A 12,178-nucleotide genomic window follows, 5' to 3' on the forward strand; every position below is an offset into this window, starting at 1 on the left:
AGCTTTATGTGAATGCTTCTAAGTTTTGGTGCAAAGCTACAAAGAAACTAATCCAAACATTTGCACCAGAAACAAACCTTTCAAGATTCCCAGGTTATTGTGTGTGGTCTGCTGTTTAACTGGAAGTATGGTGAGAAAATTGGGGTTTAGTTGGTCAGCCAAAGGCGGAAGGGGATACACTTAACTTAACTTAGCTTAGTGTCTTGAACAAAGGTGTGTCTTTGAGGTTTAAAATACAGCAACAAAACCTGTGAATCGCTAAAGCTAACTCAATGTGAGGTCTAAATTTGATATTTTTTAAGTAATTAATAAAAAAAAAACTACCTTTAAAAAAAGAAAATAGTATTTTAGGAGCCACTACCACTAGGTGGCAGTGTTGACATGGCTCCAAGCTGTTTGACTTTAGTAAATGAACAGAAATCCTAAAACTCCCTTAAGAAGTTTGAATATTTAGTTAATAAAAAACAAACATGTTGTAAAATCATCAGCGCATTGACGTGTTGTAGTTTCCATCCAGCTTCTACTTCAGCCCAGTTTTGTTGTGAAGTCTTTTGACCAACTCATACAGACAACAAACACAAGCTTCCTGTAAAACAACAAATTACCTGCCACATTCTGCTGTTGGCGACATCACGGTCATGAATCCTCTTGACATTTCACATCTCTTGTTATTCTGTGTCATATTTTGTTTCATACCTACTGTCCCCGTCTTTATCTGCGCTTATATTACCTCCTCTCCTCCTCCACGTGACCTCGCTTACACACACACACACACACACGGCTCATTATAACTCAGGAAAAGCTCAGTGGTTCAGGGAGAATATGAAGGCAGAAGAAAAGATGTGGGAGCATGTGACCTGCAGGCGTTTAAGAGAGCAGCACGGACTGATACTGACGGCGTACAAAAGAACATAAACCTGAGAGTCGTCTTTTTTTTTCTCTCTTTGCAGGACGCAGGAAAAGAAAGGTACACGCAGACAACTCCACTGAAGACAGAAGACCTTTAGAAATTACTTTGTGCGTAACAATGGGAGACGCTTCGCCTTTTCCAGCAGTTTCCAGCACCTTCCTCCCAGTGGCCCTTTGCGTTCTGACCCTCCTGCCTCACGGCCTTCTGGGTAAAGCTGCAGAGGAGGAGAACGCGGGCAGCTCGGCGCTCCTCCAAAGGGTAAAGAGAGGCTGGGTGTGGAACCAGTTCTTTGTCCTGGAGGAGTACACCGGACTGGAACCGCTTTATATCGGAAAGGTCAGTGTTGACTACAGGTTATACTGTATTAGCATGCACACACACACACACACACACACACACACACGCTCACACACACCTAAAGAAATGCAAACTGTACATGTTTCAGGCCTGGGAGGAGAGCAGCTCCTTCGTGACCTTTCTGAGTCTTTAAGAGATTTCAAGCCAAACTTTTCAAACAGAGCCGAAGAGCTGATCTATAGGAGAGCTGAGCCGCCTGCAGGTCAGCTCCTGCGCCGCGCGAGCCCAGCGCATGAATGCAAAAGAGGAGATCATAGGTAGGCAGAGGCAAACTTCAGCGACCATCCCCAATTTAATCCCTGGATGCATCGCGTCCACGCTACGGCAGCCTCTCTTCTGTCCACTTTGAACCGCGGCCAGACAGCAGTGATTGAGTTAATTGAGTCGAAGCTTCGCTCAGAAGTGGATGGTGCCTCTGCAGCACAGCAACATGCTCTGAAAAGAGCAGACGAGGGCCGCTCACAAAGGAGCACTTTGATCGGTCGGTCTCTGGAGTGAACTGAACATTTGATCAATAGCTGTAAGGACAGTCATCATCAACACACACACACACACATACACAGCAATCTTGCAAACTGCAATGAAAATTGCCAATACATCAGGAGATGGTGGGTTTGGTGAAGCTTTCAAGCCATGAGAAATGCTCTGCTCCCCGTTAGATATGAAATATCACCAACACGCTCCATTCTCTCAGCGTTTTTGGGTTTGAAAGCTGCAGTCAGCGAGCTTTCATTGTTTTGATTTTATCAGCTGAAGTCAATTAAAATTATCTCTGTGAGTAAACTGAAAATGAAACCTGCCCAGCAGCTTTGCTATCAGTCCCTGTACGCTCAGCTGGTTTCACCCCCAAAAAAAGGAAAATCTTTATTTTTATGATGTTTAAAACTCACAGAGAGGATTGCTTTTGTTTGCTAGTTTCACCATCCTGAAAATGCCAACATGTCAAATATAAAATCTCAAATAGAAGTCCTGCTAAAGAAGCAGTTACTGCAAGAGTGGGACTTTTCTGGACAGTAACAGCTCAAACTTTGGGTGGTTAAGACAAAAGTGCAAACTGCAGTTCCTGGACTGTCCACTTGAGGCTGACTCCAAATGCAGAGATCTTTAAATTTTTTACTTTGCTGTGGAAGAAAAAAGTCCCAAAGGTGGGTTTCTTTTAGGGAAACTTTAATGTTAGAGCTGGGATAAAGGCAAAAAAAATCAACATGTGGATGATCTGTAATGCCGGAAATACACCAAATGTGGCTTTCACTCATTCACAAGACTTCTGTTTTTGCAAGGTGTTGGAGCTGTGAAGCATAAATTTCTAGTTTGGACATGGTTTGTTTTATTTTGAAAGTCACTGGGTGTTTTTAGGTGGTTTCTGCACGCAACTTCCTGTCCTGCTCATTCTGAGTTTTGTAAATTGGAGGGCTGGAGGGCTTCGACCATAGACTGTAAAAAAAATGGACGTCATCTTGCTCGGCTAGAAGTGAGGTTGCCACAAAAACTGCTCCCCCTGGTGGCTGGCTGCAGTATAGATCAAAAAATCCATCTTCCCAGTCATTCCAGATGGGCTGTGGTCAAACTTTAAAAAATGAATTCACCTGGTAGAAATGTTTCTCACATCCGATTGTTGTGGTGATTTGAAGATATCATTTGGCTATCTTGTATTCAAGTCCTCTTTTTTTCTGAAAAATTTCGTTTTCATTAGTTATACGAGGTTAAAAACAAGGCTTTACGTCATGTTTAACGTCGAGTGACAGCTGCCATTCTTGTGTATTTTTTCAGGGATTGTAAAATATGTCAGGAGGTAGAATCAAGAAGAGATTAGACTCTTGAAAGACTTTTTTTTTTTTGTCACCCAGCTCCACTCAGGTTTTCTCTGAGTCTCTACTGAGCAGCCTCAGGCTGCCAATGGCGGTGCCTGTGACGGGGAATTATGGCTTCAAAACAATGGTAAATGGCGGATCCACGCTGTCCACTCTATATACGGTCTATAGCTCTGACTTGCCAAAGCTTGAACAGTCATATCCCTAGCTGTCGAGACTCCAATTTTACAGAAACTATCATGTTTTTACCACTCTTTCCCGTTCTTTCATATTTTCTCATAATTTTAATAAAATGAAAAAAAAAACTCACTCTGCCTTTCCAAACTGAACTCTGTTGCTAGCCTTGCGGGAACAGCTACCTACAGTTGGACGGATGGAGGTGGTTTAGGCTGGGAAACCACCGTATTTTACCCCCTTATACCCAAGTGGGATGGCTTTCAGCTATGCCAGAAAATTCCCATTTTTTTTATTTTCAAAACTTGACAGGTATGACTGCATCACTACAGAGCAGATCCAGTTTGAGTTGACACATTGACTTAAACAGAAAACTATCTGATCTGTGTTGCTCATGATACCAGCTCCTCCACCCTACACACATTTCTCTAGTTCAGGGCTGTCCAATTTGGGGTCCATGGGCGAAATTTTATTACACATACATTTATAAATATTTTAAATTATCATTATTATTTTCACACTGCCACCAGAATTTCTCATTATTTATGTATTTATTTGTTGTTGTAATTCCTCTCCTGACCACACGTTAACTCTGTGTTACATTGGGAGCAGGGTGGCGCTAGTCCCGTAAGCTCAGATCTTGAAGCCCATGACCAGAGAGTGAAAGGATGCAGGGTCACAGCTGGGATGGAGAGTTTGAGACAAAAGCACTCTGACAAGAGGAAGATTAAAATAGTTGGTGTCCAGTTTTATTACTATTCCTTATTTAAATGGACGGAAAATGCACTATTTTGGTTTCATTTTGTTGAGGTTATACTGCACTAAATGTCTTCGAAGACAGGGGAAAGTTTCTCTTTCTGTTTCTTAGTCAAGTTTAAGTTAGGAGGAGTCAGCTCAGAAACCCATCTTAAGATTAAGAGTCGAACAGCTGAGGTTACAGTTTGTGAGCTTGAACATTTGGCATCACAACAAACTGTCAGAGAGAGTTGAACGCAGGGTTTCATATCGCCCATGAATTAAAACACATTTCCTAAATTCCTGGAAACACAGGAACGTAATCCAGTTTTCAGAATTTGTCCAATCCTGGGTCAACTTTTTAAAACCCTGCAGCACCATTTATCCTCCCAAACCTCCCTCTGAAAGCAACGTAAGCTCCTTAATGAGCGTAAAAGACTAATTTCCCAGACGCCACTTGGGAACAGCGGGGGAAACGCCAGATTCTAGGAAGTCACGTGCTCTGAGGAGATAAAAAAGTAACAAGCCCTTAGAGATCTGTGTGAAAAGAAAGTATTGTAATAGCTTCTTCTGTATCTCACAGCTCCTATAGTATGCTCACTTCAGACTCCTTCTACTTTCTCATTTGTGAGATTCTTTTCAAGCCGCCCAAGCTAAATTCTCCCGGCTGAATGAAATAAGTGATTCTGACAGGCTGGGCGACTTCCCAGAGAGCCACTCAGAGCAGAAAGGCATTGTGAGGACATGACAAAGCAGGAGGAACATGGGCTGCAGCCTCCCCCTCCGGCAGGTTAGTATCCTTAGTATGCAAAGCCGAGGGGATGTTCGGGGTTTGGGCTCTGGGCTGAAATCGAGCAGGTAATTGATCGCCTGAGTCAGAGTCCTTCTTTTCATGAGCGTGGTTGGAGAGGAGGGATAAGTGTGAGAGGAGGAGGATAAGACGCAGGTCGGAGGAGAAGCACCACAAAACTGACAATGGGGTGTTGATTAAAAAATGTATCCCGGGAGGCGCGGAGCTCTGGAGGAGACATGCAGGTGGGGAACAAGATAGAGAATGTGGCGTTGTCTGCTCACAATCGCCAGAATAACAACGGCGAATGCTGCAGCTGCAAAGCCAAACCTGAGTTTGGTCCGACGTCTCATCAAACCTGGAATCTTTAAACCTGAGGGATTCTGCTGCCTCTGTTTTGTTTGCTGTGCTCGCTGTTGGTTACATGCGAGACAAACATCAATAGGGGCATTTAATTTCACTCCATCAGTGTGATGGGAGTAAGTGCTCATCATACACAGGGACCCTTTAAGTAGCGAGAAAGCCATGATTGCACATCAGCAGGCTGGAATTTGTACTTACAGGCCACAAAAGGCTCCTGATTGCACTGCAGGGCCCGTGGCAACAATCAGGCTGTGAGCTGTGATTAGATGTCTTCTTGCAGCCACAGCATTAAGGTAAAACCACACAGCATGCTCATATTCCTGCTGTTAACTCATCTACAGGTTGAAAAATACTCATTTTACAATTTTTAGAGGAAACCAATAAAGATTGGGTGACCTTGAATAGCTTTTCATTCAATTTTGTTGAATTTTATTTAAATTTTTCACCAAAATCTAAATTCACAGACCTCAGACCTTGGAACGAGGGTCTAAAATAAGTTCTGGGGATAAATTTACCATTGAAAACAGCCCAACCAGGGGCTGAGTGTTTCTGATTGGTGGAGCAGCCACAATGTTTTCTTTTCTTCCCCCTTTCATAATAAGTTGACCCCCTGCTAGATTTGATTTAGTACCTTCAGTTTAAAGAGTGACCCTGTAAACTGGAGACCTTCAGCTGAACGTGTCGGTGGATATCCAGTTTACAAAAGCTGTTGAAAGGTCTTAGTTGTTGTCTAACTGCCCTCTGCTGGTCTGGTGGTGTTTTGCAGTTACCTGTTTTGCATAATCTATCCACACAAACAATGGACCACATGACAAATTTAGTTGTTTCAAAAGGAACTTAAAGTCCTTGGACCCTCTGGTTAAAACACAGTTTTTGGTGTACAAAATCTGGTGAAACTGACCTCAATATAAATGTGGTTAAAAAAATAAGCAATCATTCTAACACTTGTTGGTTCACATATTCCCGTATTGTCTCATTTATTTCGTATTGTATTCTTCTGACATTATTTAGAGCAAAAGTTTTGGGATCTATTTGACTCCTTTAAGGGGTTTTGGAACCTCATGGTAGGTCGTGTTCATTCATTCATCCATTTTCTGAACCGTTTATCCTGTTCAGGGTCGTGGATGGCTGGAGCCTATCCCAGCTGTCTAAGGGCAAGAGGTGGGGTACACCCTGGACTGGTCGCCAATCAATCACATGGTTGACACTTAGGCCATGTCCACACGTAGCCGGGTATTTTAAAAAATGAGTATCCCCCTCGTTCGTTTTTCAAACTAATTTAGTCGACACACAGTGGGCAAATCTGCCTATAAGTGTGGCCTGAGGCGTGCCAAACACATATTTGGCAGCGTTTTCCAGTCATAACTCATGCCAGCCAATCAGAATGAGCCCCCATCATTCAGCTGTGACGTTTGAGAACCAGAAACTCTGTTTACCGGCGACTACACGAAACCATGAAACCAGAGTTTTCAAAAAACATTCTTTTTAGTGACGGAAAACTGCAGTTTCATGTAGACAACAGGCGTAAATATTTAAAAATATATGTGGTTTCCCAGATACCCAGCTACCTGTGGACATGGCCTTAGACAGCCAACTTTTCACGCATACATTCACACCTACGAACAATTTACAGTGACCAATCAACCTGATGAGCATGTTTTTGGACTGTGGTAAAAAGCCAAAAACTGGAGAGAAAGAAGAGAGAAACCCTGCATGATAGGTCATATTTTTGACGATTTATTGTTTAAGTTTTTTTTAAACTTTCCAAATAAATCCTGTTTGTAACCTCAAACAGTGTGAAATTGGTCCACATGTTGCTCCTAGCCTCAGTAAATCAAACTCAAAATCTTACCAACATCTAAGTCAGTTGTTATTGTGCCATCTAACCTCCAGAACCCATTAAATGTCTTCAGTTTAATGTGGAAGGACTTCACCTTTGTGGCCCCAAAAAAGAATTTGCTTTGCAGAAAACAAAACAAAACAAACAAAAAAAAAGTCGACTACAAACACTTTTTGTATTATCACCTCTGTAACAGCATCAACAACAGTGGTTGTCAGAGTTTTTATCATCAGTGAAAAACATTTGTTGTATTTTTGGACTTTTACAATATCACCTTCGGTTTTGGCCTGGTGACCAGTTTATGATGAACACAGTCAGTATTAAGGAGTCAAAATGTGTCACCCTTTTCTTTTTACCCTGTTTCTCAAACCTGTCTGTAAATTTTCCCTCAGCTCCACTCCGACATGGACAAAGGCGACGGCTCCATTAAGTACATCCTGACCGGCGAAGGCGCCGGCTCCACCTTCACCATCGACGACAGCACCGGGGACATCCACGCCATCCAGAGGCTGGACCGGGAGGTGAAGGCCCAGTACGTCCTCCGAGCACAGGCGAGAAACCGCCTTACAGACAGACCACTAGAGCCAGAGTCTGAGTTCATCGTAAAGATCCAGGACATCAACGACAACGAGCCCAGGTTTCTGGACGGACCGTACATGGCGTCTGTTCCTGAGATGTCCAAAATAGGTGAGCAGGAGAGAACGAAGGCAGACAGATGTTTGCTCTTCATAAACCTGTTTGTTTGACTCTGAACCATAAAGGCGTGATTAATTCATGTATCTGAGCCGCACAGGAGTGGAAAAGCCCCAGATCTTCGGTTGATGTGTTGATGTGTTGATATCGGCAGATCTGACCTCATCAGTCCTCCCAGAGGTGTCAGCACTCAATAAACTCTCCCCTGAAGTGGAAGCTCAGGTTTTTGTGTGAAAAGAGACGGAGAAAGAAAAGGTCAACATGTTAACTGAAGCAAAAGTAAAAAAAAGTTCTCACTCTGAAATGTTCTCACTGTGAAAAGTAGTTCCCTGAAGGACGTTTCCACAGGCTGAAAATCTGTCTGAGCCTCACAGCACGTTTCAGACAGTATTTTATCTAATCAGGGTCATTTTAGCTCCAATGGTGAAATCAGATGCACTGACAGATTCCTTTAAAACCTCAAACCTGTTGACTCCTGGTCTGGCTCCAGTTTGGTTCGTTTTGAAAGTCACTGGATGCTTCTATGTGGTTTCTGTGACTTACTTCCTTTCCCGCTTGATCCGTTTTTGTTTTTTTGTTTTTTTATTTGTTTATCTATTTATCTAAGCTATTTTTAGGCTTTTTATGCCTTAAGTCAGAAAGGATAGGGCAGTGAATGTTGTCGTAAACAGGGTGAGAGTAAGGGATTACATGCAGGAAACAGGCCATAGGTCAGACCGGAACATTAGACAACCGCCCATACGGGACAGGTGTACGCCATGGGGCTCCACCCAGACCGCTAGGCCATCTCCACCTTGTGCTTTTGTAAACTGATGGGTTGCTGCTCCATTCAGTAAACAAAGAAGTGTTGTGTAATCTTAGCTAGGCCAGAGTGAAGCACTATCTGCGTCAGGGGCTGGGGGCGGGGTTACCGTGACCAAGGATGAGCAGTGGAAAACAGACATTTTTATCAAAGAAAAGCTGCTGACTGAGTTTTCTGTTGCTTTGTTGAAGTTTCTCACTCAAAATCCAATCCTTGGGGAAAAATACAAGTGGCTAGAACCAACTTAGCATTAGTACCCAATGAGCGCCTGGTACTTTGGCCGAAAAGGGAGAACAGAGCCTTTAATAGAATCTCAATTTCTGTTCAGCATCTCATCTTCGAACCTCATCGCTCCTCACAGATTCTGACTACATCTATCCAGACAGATATTTGAGACAGAAATTTTGGAATTGATTATCATATTCAGACTAGTCTGACCTGCAAAGAAAGGAAGGAAGGAAGGAATAGGGGAAGAAAGGAGGAATGGGGGAGAAAGGGCTTTAAGAGTATAGAATTAGGAAGATAGGAAACAAGGAAGCAAGGGAAGAAACAAGAAAGAGGGCGAAGAAGTAACCAAGGAGAAAGGAAGAAAAGAATTTGAGGAGGAATGGTGGAAAAGGAAAAAGAGGAAGAAAGGAAGGAAGGAGTTGGGAGGAGGAAGGGAGGAATGGAGAGAAGGGGTTTTTAGAGGGTAGGATAAGGAAGAAAGAAAACAAGGAAGCAAGGAAGGAAGTAACCAAGGAGGAAGGCAGAAAGAATTTGAGGAGGAAAAGTGGGGAAGAAAGGAAGGGTGTGAGGGATAGGGGTTAATGTAAGGAAGACATTGGGGAGAAAGGGTTTTGAGGGGATAGGGATAGGAAGAAAGGAACCAAGGAAGCAAGGGAGGGAACTAAGAAGGGGGCAAGGAAGTAACCAGGGAGGAAGGAAGAAAGAATTTGAGGAGGAATGGTGGAAAAGGAAGGAAGGTAGAAAGGGAAGGATGGGGGATACACGAAGGAGTTGGAGTGATGAAGGAAGGAATGGGGTGAAATTGTTTTGTGAGGATGGGATTAGGAGGAGAGGAAACAAGGAAGCAAGACAGGAAACAAGAAAGGGGGCAAGGAAGTAACCCAGGTGAAAGGAAAAAAAAGTTTGAGGGTTAGGGTTAGGAAGAAAGGAAGGAAGGAAGAGCGGATAGAGGAGAAAGGACGGAATCATGGAAAGGAAGGAAGAAAAGATGTAAAGGGAGGAAAGGAAAGGAAAGGAAAGGAAAGGAAAGGAAAGGAAAGGAAAGGAAAGGAAAGGAAAGGAAAGGAAAGGAAAGGAAAGGGGTAAGAAAAGATAGAAGAAGTTGGGAGGAAAGAAGTTAAGTAAGCAAGAAAGAAATGGGGAGGAAGGAAGGAGGGAGGGAGGGAACGGGAAAGGAAGGAGGAAAGAACTGACAGAAAAGGAACAGAACATTTGCCCTTAATGTTTCTGATTCTTCTTTTTGAACAGTCTCCGTCCTCTCTGCTCCATTTCATAACTTTAGTCTCATCTTTATCTCGATTTTAGTTCGTTATCTCAACTTCAAACCTCACCACTCAGATTTAGTTTACATCCATCCAAACAGAGATTTCTAAAACAGATTTTTTTACCTTTCACTTTAAGAAACAAAAACTCAAAATGGAAATCATGTCCAAACTAGAGTTGATTTTGAATATTTCTCCATACTTCCCAAAAAACAACAACAGAACCTTCACTTTTGCAGGCGCTCTCAAAAACCTCAGTTTCCAGTGACCTGAAGCTCAGTCCATAGTTATATTTAAAGCCAAAAAAACAAAATAAAACCTCTAGATTTCCTAAAATAGTCATGTTTTTTTTAACATACAATGCAGAAGCAAAAAAAGTGTTGGGCTGATATCTTTAACTCCCTACAGTCTTTGCCGTGTCTTTACTTTTTCTCACTCTGAGGCTGTTTTGTTGGGTTGTTTGGTTTATTTTTAGCAGGCTTGTTCTGTTTTAAGGTGATATTTGCAGCTTTTTACATTTATATTTATATATTTGTCTTCCTCTGCTTTGGTGCACACAAACATGAGGCGAATGACAAACTGAAATATTAAATCCATCATTTTATTGTTTTCCAGGAACGTCTGTGATCCAGCTGACGGCTACAGACGCTGATGACCCCACGTACGGAAACAGCGCCCGCGTGGTCTACAGCATCCTGGAGGGCCAGCCTTACTTCTCTGTGGATGCAAAAACTGGTACGTGTGCATCATTTTGAGGCATTTCATGGAGTGTTTGAAGTGTTTGAGACCTCACAGGGAAAGTTTAAGTATTTCATGAGCTGCGCATGAATTGGTAATGATGTTAGATAACCTGATAAAGCCCTGACGCTTGGGATTTGCTCACACTCATCTGACAGCTACTGTTAAATCCCCCCACCTTGTTTCTCACCCTGGATCTCACTGTAATTGCAGCGCCGCCTGATTTTAGCAGTCCACACTGTAAGCCCCTGTGTACACGCACCGGCTCTGAATGTGGGAAGCTCAGCGTGGTTCCTGTTGTTGCTACGAGACTACCAAACACTTTTCCTGAAACTCGGCGCTCTCTTATTACAACTCGCAGAATCTCCGACACTTTTCATTCAACAAAAAGTGCTTCTAAAGTGGAAGTGTGAGGTCTTTGTTGAAAATGTGGATGGAGTAAGACAAGCAGCCCTTAAGGTGAGAGAAAGTAAAAGCCAAAGCCTCCAAAAATATCATCTTGTTGTTATTTTGCAACTTAAAATCCTCGCTGAAAGACGGTGGCGTGCTCACACTCCTTCCTGGATGTTGTGAATAAGGAGTTGAAAGTCTCCAAACTGCAGCACAGCCTCTTCCAGAAAGACATTAGTCTCCTAAAAGCTGAGTGTCCATTGTTTACCCCAGCTGCTTCATTTCCTTGTTTGTCAGCACAGAAATCTGTTGCCAAAACTCTCCGGCTGCCCGGCCATCAGCGGCCTCTCAGACGGCTGCTGCTGTACGTTCATCCATCACCAAAACACGAGTGGCGTTACAGCTATCAATCACCTCCCTGACTGGAACATCTGCACAGCCCTGAGAGTTTTCACTGGAGGAGACAGGATGTTAAACTTTAACGCACAACCACAGCATCGTAACATTCACTTCATGTCTCACTGTTCAGAAAAAATACGTCCCGTGACCTTGGTTGGATTCTGCAGCTCCAGGCAGAGCCGAACGTCCCCTGTGCTCAGGATGTTTTGTTAACAGTCGAGTGAAGATGTAGAAATTCTGATTTTGTGAAAAAACTCGAAGGTAAAACATGAAGGTAACACATGAACGCCCTAGTCGATAACTTTCCAGGAAAAAATCGCTGCGTGTGAACAGAACTCAGAACTGCCATCATTAAAGACTCATGAAATCAAAGCTCACCTGTCCCTCAGGTGTTTCCTGATCCCAGATGATCAGGGGTCAGTTTTCTGCAGCGATATGTGCTGCATAAACATCAGCAAATTCTGTTTCAGTCCAAGAAACATGTTCTCCACTAGGGGGCGATATGGGGTAAACATGTCAGGATGTTTATATGACAGGATCAGGATCTGGATTCGATCAGGATTGATTTTCTTATTCAGACTATTCTGACCAGCAAAAGAAGAAAGAAAGAAAGAAAGAAAGAAAGAAAGAAAGAAAGAAAGAAAGAAAGAAAGAAAGAAAGAAAGAAAGAAAGAAAGAAACAAAGG

General features: G+C 42.9%; 1 protein-coding gene across 4 annotated transcripts in view; it reads left to right on the plus strand.

Moving 5' to 3' along the window:
* LOC141807526 (cadherin-20-like) overlaps window positions 1–12,178 on the plus strand; it is a 153,727-nt gene that overhangs the window by 121,535 nt on the left and 20,014 nt on the right. For all 4 annotated transcript variants that reach the window (XM_074693613.1, XM_074693612.1, XM_074693614.1 and 1 more), the window contains 3 exons: window positions 951–1,246; window positions 7,373–7,667; window positions 10,581–10,700. In XM_074693613.1, the coding sequence (XP_074549714.1) occupies window positions 1,028–1,246; window positions 7,373–7,667; window positions 10,581–10,700 (634 nt within the window). In that variant the 5' untranslated portion in view covers window positions 951–1,027. The remainder of the gene's footprint in view (window positions 1–950; window positions 1,247–7,372; window positions 7,668–10,580; window positions 10,701–12,178) is intronic.

The sequence above is a fragment of the Halichoeres trimaculatus genome, unplaced genomic scaffold, assembly GCF_033239565.1.
Source record: "Halichoeres trimaculatus isolate MK-OKI-2021-1 unplaced genomic scaffold, fHalTri1.1 fHalTri1_scaffold_18, whole genome shotgun sequence".
Classification (NCBI taxonomy): domain Eukaryota; kingdom Metazoa; phylum Chordata; class Actinopteri; order Labriformes; family Labridae; genus Halichoeres; species Halichoeres trimaculatus.